The 17,965-nt window shown below is 49.3% G+C and overlaps 1 protein-coding gene across 1 annotated transcript in view; it reads right to left on the reverse strand.

Annotated features, from left to right (window-relative positions):
• Positions 1 to 17,595, reverse strand: part of LOC144503050 (hemicentin-1-like) — a 390,871-nt gene extending 373,276 nt beyond the window's left edge. The window contains exon 1 of the mRNA XM_078227553.1: positions 17,379 to 17,595. Within this exon, the coding sequence (XP_078083679.1) occupies positions 17,379 to 17,595 (217 nt within the window). The remainder of the gene's footprint in view (positions 1 to 17,378) is intronic.
• Positions 17,596 to 17,965: the final 370 nt, after the last annotated feature.

Raw genomic sequence — 17,965 nt, forward strand, 5'->3', positions numbered from 1 at the left:
TGACTGCAGCCTCTCACAATTTCACTTGTGTTCCTCTCCCGCTGGGAAGATGGCCGCTTTCCCCCACATCCCCCTTCCCAGCCATCCCCAACCCACCCCAAAAGGAACCATCAGTTAAACTTAGAATTGACTGGTACTGGTCTGAACTGGTCTTGTATATATTCAAATGGAACTCCAGTTCGGACCAGTGCCTATCATTTCCGAGTTTTACTGGTGCTTCCCTCACATCCTGAATGCTGAAAGTTACACTAACAAATTAAATATTCAGCTCCCAGTGTTCCCTCTCCTGATCTCTCTATCACTGTCTAACCTGTGGTGTATTGCGCTAAATAAGACTGACACATGATCAACTGCAGGCAGCCCTTATTGAACAACTTTATTTACACCTCCCCAACAGAGAGGGCAGCAGAGACCATAAGACATAGGAGCAGAATTAGGCCACTCGGCCCATCGAGTCTGCTCTGCCATTCAATCATGGCTGATATTTTTCTCATCCCCATTCTCTTGCCTTTTCCCCATAACCCCTGATCCCCTTATTAATCAAGAGCCTATCTATCTCTGTCTTAAAGACACTCAATGACCTGGCCTCCACAGCCTTCTGCGGCAAAGAGTTCCACAGATTCACCACCCTCTGGCTGAAGAAATTCCTCCTCATCTCTGTTTTAAAAGATCATCCCTTTAGCCTGAGGTTGTGCCCTCTGGTTCTAGTTTTTCCTACTAGTGAAAACATCCTCTCCACATCCACTGTATCCAGGCCTCGCAGTATCCTGTAAGTTTCAATAAGATCCCCCCTCATCCTTCTAAACTCTAACGAGTACAGACCCAGAGTCCTCAACCGTTCCTCATACGAGCAGAGTAACAATTTTTTTATTATTCGTGGGACATGGGCGTCGCTGGCTGGCCAGCATTTATTGCCCATCCCTAGTTGCCCTTGGAGGGCAGTTGAGAGTCAACCACATTGCTGTGGCTCTGGAGTCACATGTAGGCCAGACCAGGTAAGGATGGCAGATTCCCTTCCTTAAAGGACATTAATGACCCAGATGGGTTTTTCTGACAATTGTTTCATGGTCATCCATAGATTCTTAATTCCAGATATTTTTTATTGAATTCAAATTCCACCATCTGTCACGGAGGGATTCGAACCCGGGTCCCCAGAACATTTGCTGAGTTTCTGGATTAATGGTCTTGCGATAATACCACTAGGCCTTCGCTGTTTGGCTATTTCAATGTATCACATAACCCTTCCCACTGGAAAGGATGCTTGGGGGAATGGGAGGTGAAGCAGGGCAAGGCTCAGCTGCGAAGTGCTCCATGGTGGAACAGCTCGTAAGCACTCTCACCTTCAGGCTTCCATGTAAACAGCCACTTGGGTAATGACACCAGTGGGAGGGTGGCAGCACCATTGACTCTGTCTATACTTCCCACTGCCTCGGCAAAACAGCCAGCATAATTAAGGACCCCACGCACCCCAGACATTCTCTCGTCCACCTTTTTCCATCGGGAAAAAGATAGAAAAGTTTGAGGTCACGTACCAACCGATTCAAATACAGCTTCTTCCCTGCTGCTGTCAGACTTTTGAATGGATTTACCTTGCATTAAGTTGACCTTTCTCTACACCCTAACTATGACTGTAACACTACATTCTGCACTCTCTCCTTTCCTCCTTCTCTATGAACGGTATGCTTTGTATAGCGCGCAAGAAACAATACTTTTCACTGTATATTAATACATGTGACAATAATAAATCAAATCAAATCAAAGGAAGACTCAATTTCTTCCAGAAGGGGATGTACAAAGTGGTTGGAAGTCACAAGCCTATGTTAAGTAGCAGGGGTGGCAGTGGTCTGGGCAGAGCGGAGGGTTAATTCTGGTGTATAACTCTACCTACTGGCCTGTTACTGGGGGTTAATGTCTGTCAACGTGCCACAGGGAGTCTAGACAGGAGATTCAGCACCACAGACGTGCTCCCGGCAGCAACCAGTTCCCAACTTCAGCCATGGGCTGCAAACCATTAAAATGGACACCAGGTGTTTCCATAACAAGGAAGGCAAGCAAAGAAAAAACTCAGATCAAACATCGAGAGAGTAACGCAGAGGAAAACCCAGAGCAAGACGGATAATACATCAAAGAAATTCTGTCTTACATCAGCGTGATCCAAAACCCTGGAGGGCTAGAGAAGAAAACATGGTACGAAATACGCCGTGTGCAGTCATTCACATAAACCATCAGAGAGCCACAGTCTCTGCCTCTTATTTATCTCCCTATATTTTATTCCTCAAATTAGCAAACTTTTGCCCCAATAAACAAGACTTCTCCCACTGATTATGCAAGTGTTGACTGAACTGCTCTCAGATTTTACTTGGAGCAGACGTGACAATGTTGACGGGTTCTCCCTGCCGCTAAGATTGGGGCCATGCTGCAGTCACATCGTTTCACTGACTGGGAATCTGTGCACTGGTTACAGACCCTACCATTGAATCCTGACAGTGCAGAAGGAGGCCATTTGACCCATCGAGTCTGTGCCGGCTCTCCGCAAGAGCAGCTTACCCAGGCCAGCAGTTATCCTGGGGCCAGCTTAACTCTACAGCGTACACACACACACACTGACCCAGTGGGAGGAAACCCATCTCCAGCCATTGGTGATGGGCTGGAACCAAACATCGGTTCCTCAGCAGGTGGAGAATGCCCTCTCTCTCTCTCTCTCTCCAGAGCTTTCCCCATCACCCCATGCATTGGGCACACAAATTCAGCCACAGAGGCAGCCCTTGTTGAACAACTTTATTTACACCTCCCCAGCAGAGGGGGCAGCAGAGAGGGCAGTATAACAAAATGCCCGACCATTACAATGTATCTAAACTGGACCAGGAGCCTGAGCAGACTGTATGACCATGGGGTGATCATTGCTAGCTCCCAGTCTTGTTATAGTCACATGTCCATCTCCATCAACCTGCAATCGCTGAGCATCACCAAGGGCGGGAACATTGGCTAATTTTCCCCATTATCATACCCAGCAATTACTCCATCTCTCCTCCAACCCCCAGCTCTGCAGGAATTAGGAGAATCTGGAAAACTCTGTTTCACGCCACAAGATGCACTGAATAACAGGGCCTTTGCAAGGAGCTTTGGGTATTTTAAATAGATGTAACATTGAAATAAGCTGCACAGGACACTCAGGAGTGAGAAAGATTCAGCAGCAGAAAGGGTAGGTCCACTCAAGGACAGGGGAGGGAATTTGTGTGTGGAGCCAGATGAGGTGGTTGAGGTCCTTAATGGGTACTTTGCATCACAAAGAAGAAGGATGTGATGGATGGGGAGGGTAGAAAGGAGGATGTTGACATTCTAGGACATGTTGAGATAAAAGGGGAGGAGGTATTGGAGGTTTTGAAAAACAATAAGGTGAACATTAAGTCCCCAGGGCCAGATAGGGTCTATCCCAGAATACTGAGAGAGGCGAGGGAAGAAATTGTTGAGGCCTTGGCCAAAATCTTTGCATCCTCTTTAGTCAAAGGCGAGGTACCAGAGGATTGGAGAGGAGCTAACATTGTTCCTCTGTTTAAGAAGGGCAGAACAGACAATCCGGGAAATTACAGGCCTGTGAGCCTTACATCAGTGGTGGGGAAATTATTGGAGAAGATTCTTAGGGACAGGGTGTACTTGCATCTGGAAAAAGAATAGGCTTATTAGCGATAGGCAACATGGTTTTGTGATGGGGAAGTTGTCTCACGAACTTGAATAAGTTCTTTGAGGAAGTGACAAGAAAAATTGACCAGGGCAGGGCAGTGGATGTTGTATACATGGACTTTAGCAAAGCCTTTGATAAGGTTCCTCATGGCAGGCTGATACAGAAGGTGAAGTCATATGGAACCCGAGGTGAACTGGTAAGATGGCTACAAAACTGGCTTGGACATAGAAAGCAGAGAGTAGCAGTGGAAGGGTACTTTTCCAACTGGAGGTCTGTGACAAGTGGTGTTCCACAGGGATCAGTGCTGGGGCCTCTGTTGTTTGTAATATATATGAATGATTTGGAGGAAAATGTAGGTGGTCTGATTAGTAAATTTGCAGATGATACAAAAATTGGGGGAGTAGCAGATAGTGAGGAGGATTGTCAGAGGATACAGCAGGATATAAATTGGCTGGAGACCTGGGCCGAAAGATGGCAGATGGAATTTAACCCAGACAAATGTGAGGTGATGTAATTTGGAAAGTCTACTGCAAAAGGAAAGTAAACAGTAAATGGTAGAGCCCTTAGAAATATTAGCATCCAGAGGGATCTAGGCGTGCAGATCCACTGTTCCCTGAAGCTGGCAACTCAGGTGGACAAGGTGGTCAAGAGGTCATATGGCATGCTGGTCTTCATCGGTCAGGATGTTGAGTATAGGAATTGGAAAATCATGTTACAGCTGCATAAGACTTTAGTTAGGCCGCATGTAGAACATAGAACAGTACAGCACAGAACAGGCCCTTCGGCCCACGATGTTGTGCCGAGCTTTATCCGAAACCAAGATCAAGCTATCCCACTCCCTATCATCCTGGTGTGCTCCATGTATGTGCCTATCCAATAACCGCTTAAATGTTCCTAAAGTGTCTGACTCCACTATCACTGCAGGCAGTCCATTCCACATCCCAACCACTCTCTGCGTAAAGAACCTACCTCTGATATCCTTCCTATATCTCCCACCACGAACCCTATAGTTATGCCCCCTTGTAATAGCTCCATCCACCCGAGGAAATAGTCTTTGAACGTTCACTCTATCTATCCCCTTCATCATTTTATAAACCTCTATTAAGTCTCCTCTCAGCCTCCTCCGCTCCAGAGAGAACAGCCCTAGCTCCCTCAACCTTTCCTCATAAGACCTACCCTCCAAACCAGGCAGCATCCTGGTAAATCTCCTCTGCACTCTTTCCAGCGCTTCCACATCCTTCTTATAGTGAGGTGACCAGAACTGCACACAATATTCCAAATGTGGTCTCACCAAGGTCCTGTACAGTTGCAGCATAACCCCACGGCTCTTAAACTCCAACCCCCTGTTAATAAAAGCAAACACACTATAGGCCATGAATCTCCTGAGGCACTCTGCAGTGCACAGAGTGTGGGAGGTTCATGTTGAAAATCCCGCTACAAAAACCAGCAAGAGTTACTCCAGTTTTTACGAGAATACGGCACTTAGAATTCTTTTGGGAGAATCCTGGCCAAGGTGTTTCACTCCAGGTATGATTCCAGTGACCCACTAGGAAGCTTTTATCAAACAGTTTATTTAAGTCACAGTTAACATATAATAAGAAAAAATGGCATAACTTTTGGAGTGTTGTGTACAATTCTGGTCACCACACATAGTCCAGCCGGGCCCCGCCCCAGAGCCCGGCCCCACCCCAAAGCCCGGCCCTGCCCCAGAGCCCGGCTGGGCCCGGCCTCAGAGCCCAGCCGGTTTCAATCCCAAGACTTATTCTTCAAGTTCTGGCAAGCATCTGTGTGACCAGTGCATCAGCCTGTTTGAATTCATAGGAACAGGAGTAGGCCATTCAGTCCATCGATCCTGCTCTGCCATTCAATATGATCAATATGATCATGGCTGATCATCCAATTTTGCCCACTCTGTCCCCATATTCCTTGACATCATTGGCATTTAGAAATCTGTCAATCTCTATGTTCAGTAAGAAGTCTCACAACACTGGGTTAAAGTCCAACAGGTTTATTTGGTAGCACAAGCTTTCGGAACGCTGCTCCTTCATCAGGTGACGTTAAACATATTCAATGACTGAGCTTCCCCAGTCCTCTGGATTAGAGAATTCCAAAGATTCACAACCCTCTGAATAAAAATACCTTCTTTCTAACACAGTCCTGAGTCGCTTCCCCCTTATTTTGAAAATGTGCCCCCTGTTTCTGGACTCCCCAACCAGGGGCAACATCTTACCTGCTTCTACCTTGCCTATCCCTTTAAGTATTTCATAGGATTCAATGAATCACCTCTCCTTCTTCAAATACTGCCCAGTTCCCCCCAATCTCTCTCCCATAAGACAGTCCCATCATCCTAGGAACAAGTCTGGGGAACCTTTGTGGCAATCTCACTATCTCAATAATATCCTGCCCAAGTTAAGAAGTCTGAAACTGGGCAAAGCATTCCAGTGGCAGCCTAACCAAGGTTCCACACAATTGAAGCAAGATTTCACTACTCCTGGACTCAAATCTTCTTACGATAAAGGCCAACATATCATTCGCCTTCCTAATTGCCTGCTATAATTACCTGGCACAGTGGTTAGCACTGCTGCCTCACAGCACCAGGGACCCGGGTTCAATTCCGGCCTTGGGTCACTGTCTTTGTGGAGTTTGCACATTCTCCCCATGTCTGCGTGGGTTTTCTCCGGGTGCTGCAGTTTCCTCCCACAGTCCAAAGATGTGCGGGTCAGGTTGATTGGCCATACTCAATTGCCCCTTAGTGTCAGGGGGACTAGGAAAGTAAATATGTGGCGTTGGGGGATTGGACCTAGGTGGGATTGTTGTCGGTAGAGGCTCGATGGGCCAAATGGTCTGCTTCTGCACTGTAGATTCTTTAATTCTATATCTGCATTTTAGCTTCAGTGACTTATTGACTCAGGTCCACTTGAACATCTACATTTTCTAATCTCTTACCATTTAAGAAATACCCTGCACATCTGTTCCTTTTCCCAGAGTGGATAACCTCACATTTTTCTGCACTTTATTCCATCTGCCATGTTAAAAGTTTTAAAGGTTATTTAATACTTATTTATTACTGTCACAAATAGGCTTGCATTGACACTGCAACGAAGTTACTGTGAAAATCCCCTAGTCGCCACACTCCGGCGCCTGTTCGGGTACACTGAGGGAAAATTTAGCACGGCCAATGCACCTAACGACTTTCACACTGTGGGAGGAAGCCGGAGCACCCGGAGGAAACCCACGCAGACACGGGGAGAATGTGCAAACTCCACACAGATAGTTATTCAAACCGGGAATCAAACCCAGGTCTCTGGCGCTGTGAGGCAGCAGTGTTAACCACTGTGCCACCATGCTGCCCGCTGACTAAATCTGGCCAAATCCCCTTGAAACGATGTTGCCGTGTTAGATATTCAGTAGCGCACAGAGTTTGGAAAATGAAATGAAATATCTGGAGGTGTTCAATAAACACCTCAACCTTTTAAAAAGCAGAATAGGTTTGGGACTGTCTGAGATCCCGCTGACAGACAAGGTGCTCAGACGATGGAGAGCGCACACTGGGGAGTGCCCAGTTTTCTCAATCTCAAGAATAAACTCGATAGTGGTTGCTATATTCTTCTCCTGGCCCAGTATAGAGGGATATGGGCCAAACGCGGGCAATTGGGACGAGCTTAATGGTAAAAACTGGCAGCATGGATAAGTTGGGCCGAAGGGCCTGCTTCTGTGCTGTAAACCTCAAAGACTCTAAGTCACAGAGTAATACAGAGTTACTGATCCACAGGCATCAACAGCCTTTAGTGGCATCTTGCTAAATAATCTATTGTTCACATGTGAGACAGTGGGAGACACCGGCATTAACCTTCTCCTCAAATAATATCCACCCAGGCAGCAGCAGCTTTCAACATTATCACCAGAAGCTAAACTGAAGTGGGGGTGTGTTGCCTTCAACTCATTTTCTCCATCCTAGCCAGGGGCTTGATTTTAATTTCCCTGCTAATTCCTTTGCTGTGAGCAACTCTCGCCAACTTTTACAGATGCACCATAGAAAGCATCTTTTCCGGATATATCACAGCTTGGTATGGCTCCTGATCTGACCAAGACCTCAATTTGTTTTTTAATTCGCTGGCTGGTCAGCATTCATTGCCCATCCCTATGTGCCCGAGGGCAGTTGAGAATCAGCCACATTGCTGTAACTCTGGAGTCACATATGGGCCAGACCAGGTAAGGACGACAATTTTTTTTCCCTAAAGGACATTAGTGAACCAGATGGGTTTTTACGACAATCGATGATGGTTTCATGGTCATCAGTAGATTCTTCATTCCATTTTATTGAATTTAAATTCCACCATCTGCCGTGGCGGGATTCAAACCTGGGTCCCCAGAACATTAGCTGAGTTTCTGGATTAATAATCTAGTGATAATACCACTAGACCATCACCTCTCCTTAAGGAACTGCAAAGGGTTGTGAATGAAGCCCAGTCCATCACACAAACCAGCCTCCCATCCATTGTCTCTGTCTACACTTCCCGCTGCCTCGGGAAAGCAGCCTCAAAGCTTTTCCCCCTGGTAACTGACCCCTCAGCTCAGGGGAAATAAATCTCTCCTGTCGACCTTATCAAGGCCCCTCATTATTTTGTACACCTCAACTAGGCCACCCCTCAGCCTCCTCGTAACCCTCGCCTATCCAATCTCTCCTCAGAGCTGCAATTTTTGAGCCCTGGCCACATTCATGTATATCTCCTCCGCAGTACCTCCAGGGGATTCATGTCCTTCCACCAACTCACTGAGAGACTGAAGCTACTGGTGATCGGTACTGGTGAAATTAGATACACGGTCAGAGATGCAAATGTGAGCTGTCACCCTTACAAGCGTGTACGGAGTTACCCATCACCTCTCAGGCCGGTACTCAAAGTTCTCCAGCACTCCGCCACGCACAAGGTTAAAGGGCACCAGGCCTAGTCTGCCTGAAAGATCCTGGGGCCAAGATTCTCCGGCCTCCCAGACACGTGTTTCCCACTGGTGGGAGGTGGCGCTAGCGGCGGGATTCTGTGGTCCCGCCGCTGTCATTGGGAATTCCCACTGACGTCACCCCACGCCGGCGGGCGGGATCGGAGAATCCCGCTGGCGTGAACGGCCGGAGAATTCCAGCGCACATCTCTTGGTTGTTTCCTGAGACAGATAGATTCTCCCAGTAGAACGTCCTCCTTTGTGGAGCGTGCATTCCAAGCAGCTGATGCAGAGGCCTCTTGTGACTCAGGGTCGATTGGCTGGAGGGATGACCATCTGCTGATTCAGAGCTCTGCCACGCTGCAGGAATCTGTCCTCATTCCTGCTCCCAGTAAAAGATAGGGATGTATCTCTTCCCGGTTCAAAGTTGAAGCAGTGCACTGACTCTGCCTTCCTCCATTTTAATGTTTAAAATGGGAGGGGGAGGGGGGCACCTGGTAATGTTTGGACACGGCACGGTGATGCAGCTCAGGATGAATGGACAATGGACACGTGCCAACTGCCCGCTTTGCTGCTGAAGGTCACACAGGAGAAATAATGTGCATTCCAGCTGTTCAAAAGTTCAAACTGAGGGCAGGACTGCGGCTGATTCAACAATCAACACATTGGTCCTACACCAGAACGGAGCAGATACATTAACAAGCATCTCGTTAGTATTTCAAATACAGACATAAATATGGATATAAGTGTGCCACCATAGCATGGGCAGCACGATGACACAGTGGTTAGCACTGCTGCCTCACAGCGTCAGAGACCCGGGTTCAATTCCCGCCTAGGGTCAGTGTCTGTGCAGAGTTTGCACGTTCTCCCCATGTCTGCGTGGGTTTCCTGCGGGTGCTCCGGTTTCCTCCCACAGTCCAAAGATGTGCGGTTTAGGTGGATTGGCCGTGCTAAATTGCCCCTTAGTGTCAGGGGGATTCGCAGGTTAAAAATGGGGGCTTACGTGGGTAGGGCCTGGGTGGGATTGTTGACGGTGCAGACTCGATGGGCCGAATGGCCCCTTTCTGCACTGTAGGGATTCTATGATTCCCCTACATTAATGAATCAAATAACTATTCCAAAAAGGAGCTAGGCAAATATCTAATGATGAAAAGGGGGGTGGAGTCGAATGTCTGAGAACACAGACATTCTGATTCTCCTGGAGATGAGGCAGGGTTGAGTGACGTAGGTTATGTCAGATCTATACACCTGGACTTTTCACTTCACAGCCTTGAGGCAATATTGTTAAGCGTAGCCAAGGATTATTCATTTCTCTCAGAAGCCAGGAAGGAGGCGATCGTACCGGCTCATCCCACCCAATCGGCGTGGCGAGTCAGTAAGATCGGGTGAAAGTGAAAAATCGGCTTCACGCCCTGTTTTTCACCTCTGACGATCTTACCGCCCATTTTACCGCCAAAATTGGCTTCGCACTCACAAAGTTCCTTTAAAACAGAGATGAGGAGGAATTTCTTCAGCCAGAGAGTGGTGAATCTGTGGAACTCTTTGCCGCAGAAGGCTGTGGAGGCCGGGTCATTGAGTGTCTTTAAGACAAAGATAGGTAGGTTCTTGATTAATAAGGGGATCAGGGGTTATGGGGGAAAGGCAGGAGAATGGGGATGAGGAAAATATCAGCCATGATTGAATGGTGGAGCAGACTCGATGGGCTGAGTGGTCTACTCCTACTCTTACGTCTTATGGTCTAAAGCCGGGGTTGGGGGGATGGGGGGGGAGACGAATTCTGGTCTTGGGGCGAGCGGGGCTGGAAAATCCCACTCTAGATCTCATTGGGAGGGTATCATAGAATCATAGAATGTATAGTGCAGAAGGAGGCCATTTGGCCCATCGAGCCTGCACGGACAACAATCCCAGGTCCCCATCCCCGTAACCCCACGTATTTACCAGCCTAGTCCCCCTGACAGTGGAGGTGAAGTTTTCAGATTCTATTCTGTCTAAGCTGGGAGCGGGAGAGTCTCAGTTCTGTAGAAGGATCATTCACATCCAATACATTAACTCTGTTTCTCTCTCCACAGAAGCTGCCAAACCTGCTGAATTTATCCAGCATTTTCTGTTTTTGTTTCAGATTTCCAGCATCTGCAGTAATTTGGGGTTTTTTTGCCTCCATTCGGGTCACATCAGGAGGCGGTTTGTAACCCAATTAGATCATGATGCGGAGATGCCGGCGTTGGACTGGGGTAAACACAGTAAGAAGTCTCACAACACCAGGTTAAAGTCCAACAGGTTTATTTGGTATCACAAGCTTTTGGAGCGCTGCTCAGGTGAGTCAGATGAAGGAGCAGTGGTCTGAAAGTTTGTGATTCCAAATAAACCTGTTGGACTTTAACCTGGTGTTGTGAGATTTCTTACTGGGTCCATTTAGATCATAACACAGGCAGGAAGCTGCCGCTCGATACAGATCCAAGCCCAAACTCCAAGCACAACAGTAAACGGACTTGTCCTTACTTGGTCTACCAGGAAACCGAGTTATACTCTTACACAAGCATGCTGGAAAATCTCAGCAGATCGGAGTTGCGTTTCCGACCTCTGAGCACCGTGTAAATCATCTCGAGTTGCTGCTGTTTGAAGTTTGCTGCCAATTTCTGCACAGCAAGATCCCACCAACAGCCGGGCGATAAACGGCCAAGACCCAAGGGACAGACAGCCTCTTTTGAATCGTGTCCTGGGATCTCGGACATCCATCCGAGTGAGCAGAGAGACCAGAATCCACCCTCACAAAGACAACAGCTCTAACGTTGCAGCTCTCCCCCTGTTCCGCACTGATTGCTGTAACTCTGGAGTCACATGTAGGCCAGACCAGGTAAGGACAGCAGATTTCATAGAAATCATAGAAATCCTACAGTACAGAAAGAGGCCATTCGGCCCATCAAGTCTGCACCGACCACAATCCCAACCAGGCCCTACCCCCATCCCTACATATTTTACCCACTAATCCCTCTAACCTACGCATCTCAGGACACTAAGGGGCAATTTTAGCATGGCCAATCAACCTAACTCGCACATCTTTGGACTGTGGGAGGAAACCGGAGCACCCGGAGGAAACCCATGCAGACACGAGGAGAATGTGCAAACTCCACACAGACAGTGACCCAAGCCGGGAATCGAACCCGGGTCCCTGGAGCTCTAACCACTGTGCCCCCATGCCGCCCCTAAAGGACATTAGTGAATCAGATGGGTTTTTACGACAATCAACAATGGTTTCATGGTCATCAGTAGATTCTTCATTCCATTTTATTGAATTTAAATTCCACCATCTGCCGTGGCAGGATTCGAACCCGGGTCCCCAGAACATCAGCTGAGTTGCTGGATTACTTGCAGGTTGAGTCCGTAATTAAGAAAGCAAATGTAATGTTGTCATTTATCTCAAGAGGCTTGGAATACAAAAGCAGGGATGTACTTCTGAGGCTTTATAAAGCACTGGTTAGGCCCCATTTGGAGTACTGTGAGCAATTTTGGGCCCCACACCTCAGGAAGGACATACTGGCACTGGAGCGGGTCCAGCGGAGATTCACACGGATGATCCCAGGAATGGTAGGCCTGACATACGATGAACGTCTGAGGATCGTGGGATTATATTCATTGGAGTTTAGGAGGTTGAGGGGAGATCTGATAGAGACTTACAAGATAATGAACGGCTTAGATAGGATGGACGTAGGGAAGTTGTTTCCATTAACAGGGGAGACTAGGACGCGGGGGCACAGCCTTAGAATAAAAGGGAGTCACTTTAGAACAGAGATGAGGAGAAATTTCTTCAGCCAGAGAGTGGTAGGTCTGTGGAATTCATTGCCACAGAGGGCTGTGGAGGCCGAGACGTTGAGCATCTTCAAGACAGAAATTGATAAATTCTTGATTTCTCGAGGAATTAAGGGCTATGGGGAGAGAGCAGGTAAATGGAGTTGAAATCAACCATGATTGAATGGTGGAGTGGACTCGATGGGCCGAATGGCCTTACTTCCGCTCCTATGTCTTATGGTCTTATTAATAGTCTAGCGATAATACCACTGGACCATCGCCTTCCCTTAAAAAACTACAAAGGGTTGTGAATGAAGCCCAGTCCATCACACAAACCAGCCTCCCATCCATTGGCTGGAATTTTACTGGCACGCCCGCCCCAATGCCAGTCCAGAGTAGACTATGTGCCTGTCTCAGGGGCTTGAACCCAATGCTGTTTGACAGACACCAGCTGATGTTCTGTCTGATAGCTTTACCAATACTACAGTTGGGACACACAGGGCTCCTGCTTTTTCCACAACATCTTTTCCTCCCCTGCAGATCCCACACAAGAACTTTCAAGACTCCTACAACTTTAAATTTCCATTTTAATCCCAAACATTGAATATTGGAGTGACAGGACCCCCATCACTTTGATTAGGAACACACGGCAGACTGCAGAAATGTCGGGACAATTATCAATCAGCAGTTTTCAAAATGAAAGCACAGAGCGAGAGGAAACACAAATAGACACCAACACATTTCTAATCTGTGGAACAGGGGCAATCCAGAAAGCCACATTAGTGTTACCCAAGGTCACAACTGGGTTCAAAGCACCAAACACTGAAACTCTCCCTCTCCCCAGTCCCTGCAGTGAAATCCTCTTCTCCATTAAGGAAACCCCAGAAAGCTCAGCTCGCTTCCTCCCCCTCAACCCATCCCTCCCCTTCTCCCCAACCCCCTCTTGTTCAACCGCCTCTCCTCCTTCCCTATCCCTTCTCCTCAAACCCCTCCTTCCCCTCCCCAACTCCCTCTTCTCCCTCCCTATCACCCTCTCTTCAAACCCCCTCTTCCACTCCCCTTACCCCTCCTCCCCCTCCCTCAACCTCTCCAACCCCCTCCTTCTCTCTCCCCCTCCCCTTCTCCCCAATTCCCTTCCTCCCCTTCTCCCCAACCCTCTCATCTCCCCTTCCCTCCCCCCTCTCCCCCTCCCTCCCCCCTCTCCCCCTCCCCCCTCTCCCCCTCTCCCCTCCCCCCTCTCTCCCCTCCCCCCTCTCTCCCCTCCCCCCCCCTCCCCTCCCCCCTCTCTCCCCCTCCCCTCCCCACCTCTCCCCTCCCCCCTCTCTCCCCTCCTCCCCCCTCTCCCAAGCACCGACTGAAGGAATTAAAAACGAAACCCAGATTCCAACATCTGCTCCACGTTTCACTTTTAATTCATCAAATCTAATTGAATTGAAAAGAATCCTGTTTGTCTGTAACTGGAGCTGCCTGAATTCACCTCCACTCCATCTCTCAGTGTTATTGCTTTGCTGACCTCCTCTGGGGGTGGCCGGGAGTGGCGGGGGGGGGGGGGGGGGGATTTTTTTGGAGTAGAAGAGAAAGTATTGCTGATTTGTCATATTCTTTAATTGAATTCACATTCTTGCCGATTTCCCGCTTGATTGTCCTCCGCCCCTGGCATGTTTTTATTGTATGAAAGGGAGAGTTGCCTTTTGGAGAGTTTGATTCTGTTCTTTCCCTCCCACCCAGGAGGCTTCCCAGGCAGAGTCTGCCTGTCGCCGGGGCCACAGTCCCCAGCCTTGTGCTGGATCAGGTCAGTAAACCCAGGCAGCAGCAGCAGCAGCCCCTCGGGGTTAGTGAGGAAAGGGGGAATATTAGACATGGGCTCCTGATTATTATCCAGAGAGCAGTGGCTGGAGGGGGAAATGTAGGAATATTCTCCCCCTCCCTCCCCCAGCTCACCTCAATTCAGCTCCATTACAATTGAATGAATGAAGGCAGCAGCGAGAGACAAGCTGCTCTTCACTGTCCCTGGGATCAGATCCCAAGCACTTTCAAAGCAGGAGGTGATATTCAATCAATCCTTCATCTTATCTCTTATTGTTAAAACGAAGACTCGCATTTTCATTGTGGCCACTTTTTCCCCCCAATCGTTTCCCTTTTTAAAAATACAAATTTCTCGCTCTGGATCTGTCTCCAATCAGCCCCCAGCCTGTCCCTGAGCTCAATCCAGGTTTCAGCAGAGGATTGGGACAGGAAGCGGGCGGGAGAAACCCTCTCGCACACAGAGAAAATCTAATCTCATCCTGAAACAGGACATTGATGTGGAAAATCTCCCTCCCCAAGCGCTTCCTCCACCTTTCTATCCCTCCCTCCCTCCCACACACCTTTGCCCAACTCTCTCTCACACTCCCTCTCTCGCCATCACACACACACACTTTTCTCTCATTTCCTCCGTCACACACTCCCCCTCTCCCATTCCCTCCCTCACACATTCCCTCTCTCTCATTCCCTCCCTCACACACTTCCTCTCTCCCATTCCCTCCCTCACACACTCCCTCTCTCCCAATCCCTCCTCACACACTCCCTCTCCCATTCCCTCCCTCACTCACTCCCTCTCTCTCAATCCCTCCCTCACACACTCCCTCTCTCCCATTCCCTCTCTCACACACTCCCTCTCTCCCATTCCGTCCCTCACTCACTCCCTCTCTCTCATTCCCTCCCTCACAAACTCCCTCTCTCACTCACTCTCTCTCTCCCATTCCCTCCCTCACACACTCCCTCTCTCTCATTCCCTCCCTCACACACTCCCTCTCTCTCATTCCCTCCTTCACACACTCCCTCGCTCACTCACTCCCTCTCTCATTCCCTCCCTCACACAATCCCTCTCTCTCATTCCCTCCCTCACACACTCCCTCTCTTTCATTCCCTCCTTCACACACTCCCTCCCTCACACACTCCCTCTCTCTCATTCCCTCCCTCACACTCCCTCTCTCTCATTCCCTCCCTCACACACTCCCTCTCTCTCATTCCCTCCCTCACACACTCCCTTTCTCTCATTCCCTCCCTCACACACTCCCTCTCTCTCATTCCCTCCCTCACACACTCTCTCTCTCTCTCATTCCCTCCCTCACACACTCCCTCTCCCTCACACACTCTCCCATTCCCTCCCTCACACACTCCTCGCTCCCATTCCCTCCCTCACACACTCCCCCTCTCCCATTCCCTCCCTCACACACTCCCCCTCTCCCATTCCCTCCCTCACACACTCCCCCTCTCCCATTCCCTCCCTCACACACTCCCCCTATCACACACTCCCTCTCTCACACACTCCCTCTCACATTCCCTCTCTCCCATTCCCTCCCTCACTCCCTCTCTCTCATTCCCTCCCTCACACACTCCCTCTTTCCCATTCCCTCTCTCCCATTCCCTCCCTCACACATTCCCTCTCTCCCATTCCCTCCCTCACACACTTCCTCTCTCTCATTCCCTCCCTCACACACTCCCTCTCTCACACACTTCCTCTCTCTCATTCCCTCCCTCACACACTCCCTCTCTCACACACTCCCTCTCTCTCATTCCCTCCCTCACACAACTCCCTCTCTCACACACTCCCTCTCTCCCATTCCCTCCCTCACACACTCCCTCACAAACATAATCTTTATAACATTCCAGTCTGGGTTGATTCAGTGACAATCCAGCCAGGATTGGCGCTGCTCCAACACTCAAGAAGCTTCACACCATCCAGGACAAAGCAGCCCCGCTTGATTGCTACCATTTCCACACACACTCACTCCCTCCACCACCGAAGCTGAGTGGCAGCGTGTGTACCATCGACAAGAAGCACTGCAGACATTCACTAAGCCTCCTTAGACAGCACCTTCCAAACCCACAACCATCTCGAAGGACAAGAGCAGCAGATACATGGGGACACCACCACCAAGCCACTCACCATCCTGACTTGGGAATATACCACTGTTCCTTCACTGTCTCTGGGTCAAAGTCCAGGAATTCCCTCCCTACCAGCACTGTGGGTGGACCTACACCACAGGGGACTGCAGTGGTTTAAAAGCAGCTCACCGCCACCTTCACAAGGACAATTATTGATGGGCAATAAATACTCAGTAGATGCTGCTGTCCACATCCCATGAAAGAAAAACAGAATTAATCACCCTCTCTCGTTCACCTGCCTTCCTACTGCCCGTCACTCTCACCCTCCCTCCCTCTCTCACATTCCCCCTCACCCCCTCCCTCATTACCATCCTGCTCTCTTTCACCCCTTTTATCTCTCTTTTTCACTCCCTCTCTCTTTCTCCCCTTCTCTCACCCCCTCACTCTCTCATCTCTTTCTTTCACCCGAACTCAATCTCTTTTTCACTCCGCTTCTCTTTCATCTCTCTCTTTCACCTCCTCTCTCTCCATCTCTCTTTCTCACCCTCTCTGTCTCCATCTCTCTTTCTCACCCTCTCTCCCACCCTCTCTCCATCTCCCTCTGTCTCACCCTCTCTCCATCTCCCTCTGTCTCACCCTCTCTCTGTCTCCATTTCTCTCTCATCCTCTCTCTCATCCTCTCTCCGACTCACCCTCTCTCCGTCTCACCCTCTCTCCGTCTCACCCTCTCTCCGTCTCACCCTCTGTCCCACCCTGTCTCCATCTCTCTCTTTCTCACCCTGTATCACCTTCTCTCCATCTCTCTCTTTCTCACCCACTGTCTCATCCACTCTCCCACCCTCTCTCCATCTCTCTTTCTCACCCTCTCTCCATCTCCCTCTCTCCATCTGTCTTTCTCACCCTCTGTCTCACTCAGTCTCCATCTCTCTCTTTCTCACCCTCTCTCCCACCCTCTCTATCGCTCTTTCTCACCCTGTCCTACCTTCTCTCCATCTCTCTTTCTCACTCTCTCTCCATCTCACCTTCTGTCTCACCCTCTCTCTCTCTCTCTTACCCTCTCTCCCTTTCCCTATTACCCTCTCCCTATCACTCACTCACTTACCTGGGTCATGGAAAGGTACTAATGCAAAGTTGTTCACGGGAGTGGCGGCTCTGTCCAATGTGCTCTCCAGGATTCTCGCTGCTCCTTCCATGACCTGCAGCAGGTCATCATACATGGAGCCGGTCACATCAAAGACAAAGGCGAGTGTGGAGGTGCCCTGTGCCCCAGGCTGAGCTGCCAGTCCCGGGAGGGGACAGAGACTCACACACACAGCCATCAGGAGGCTCCGCAGGGAGGGATGCAGCCTCATTGAGACACACACAGCTCCTCTCTCTCTCTGACTCTGAGAAAGTGCGGCTCCTCCAGACTCTCCCAATAACTTCCCAAAACTTCTCCCAACTTTCTCTCAGGGAGCCAGTGCGCCGCGGTCCTAACGCCCACCCGCTTAGTCAGAGTGGGAATGAATGGGTGGGAGGCCAATGAACAGGAATCAGAGCAAAAAAAGACAGAGGAAGAGAGAGAGAAACGGAGAGAATGAACGAGAAAGCCTGAGAGAGAGGAAAAAAGTCAGGGGTAATGCGGAAGTGGGAGGGGGGGAATAAAGTATTGCATTTATGTAGCACCTTTTGCGATAACAGGACAGCCAA

This window comes from Mustelus asterias, chromosome 13 (genome assembly GCF_964213995.1).
Source record: "Mustelus asterias chromosome 13, sMusAst1.hap1.1, whole genome shotgun sequence".
Classification (NCBI taxonomy): Eukaryota; Metazoa; Chordata; class Chondrichthyes; order Carcharhiniformes; family Triakidae; genus Mustelus; species Mustelus asterias.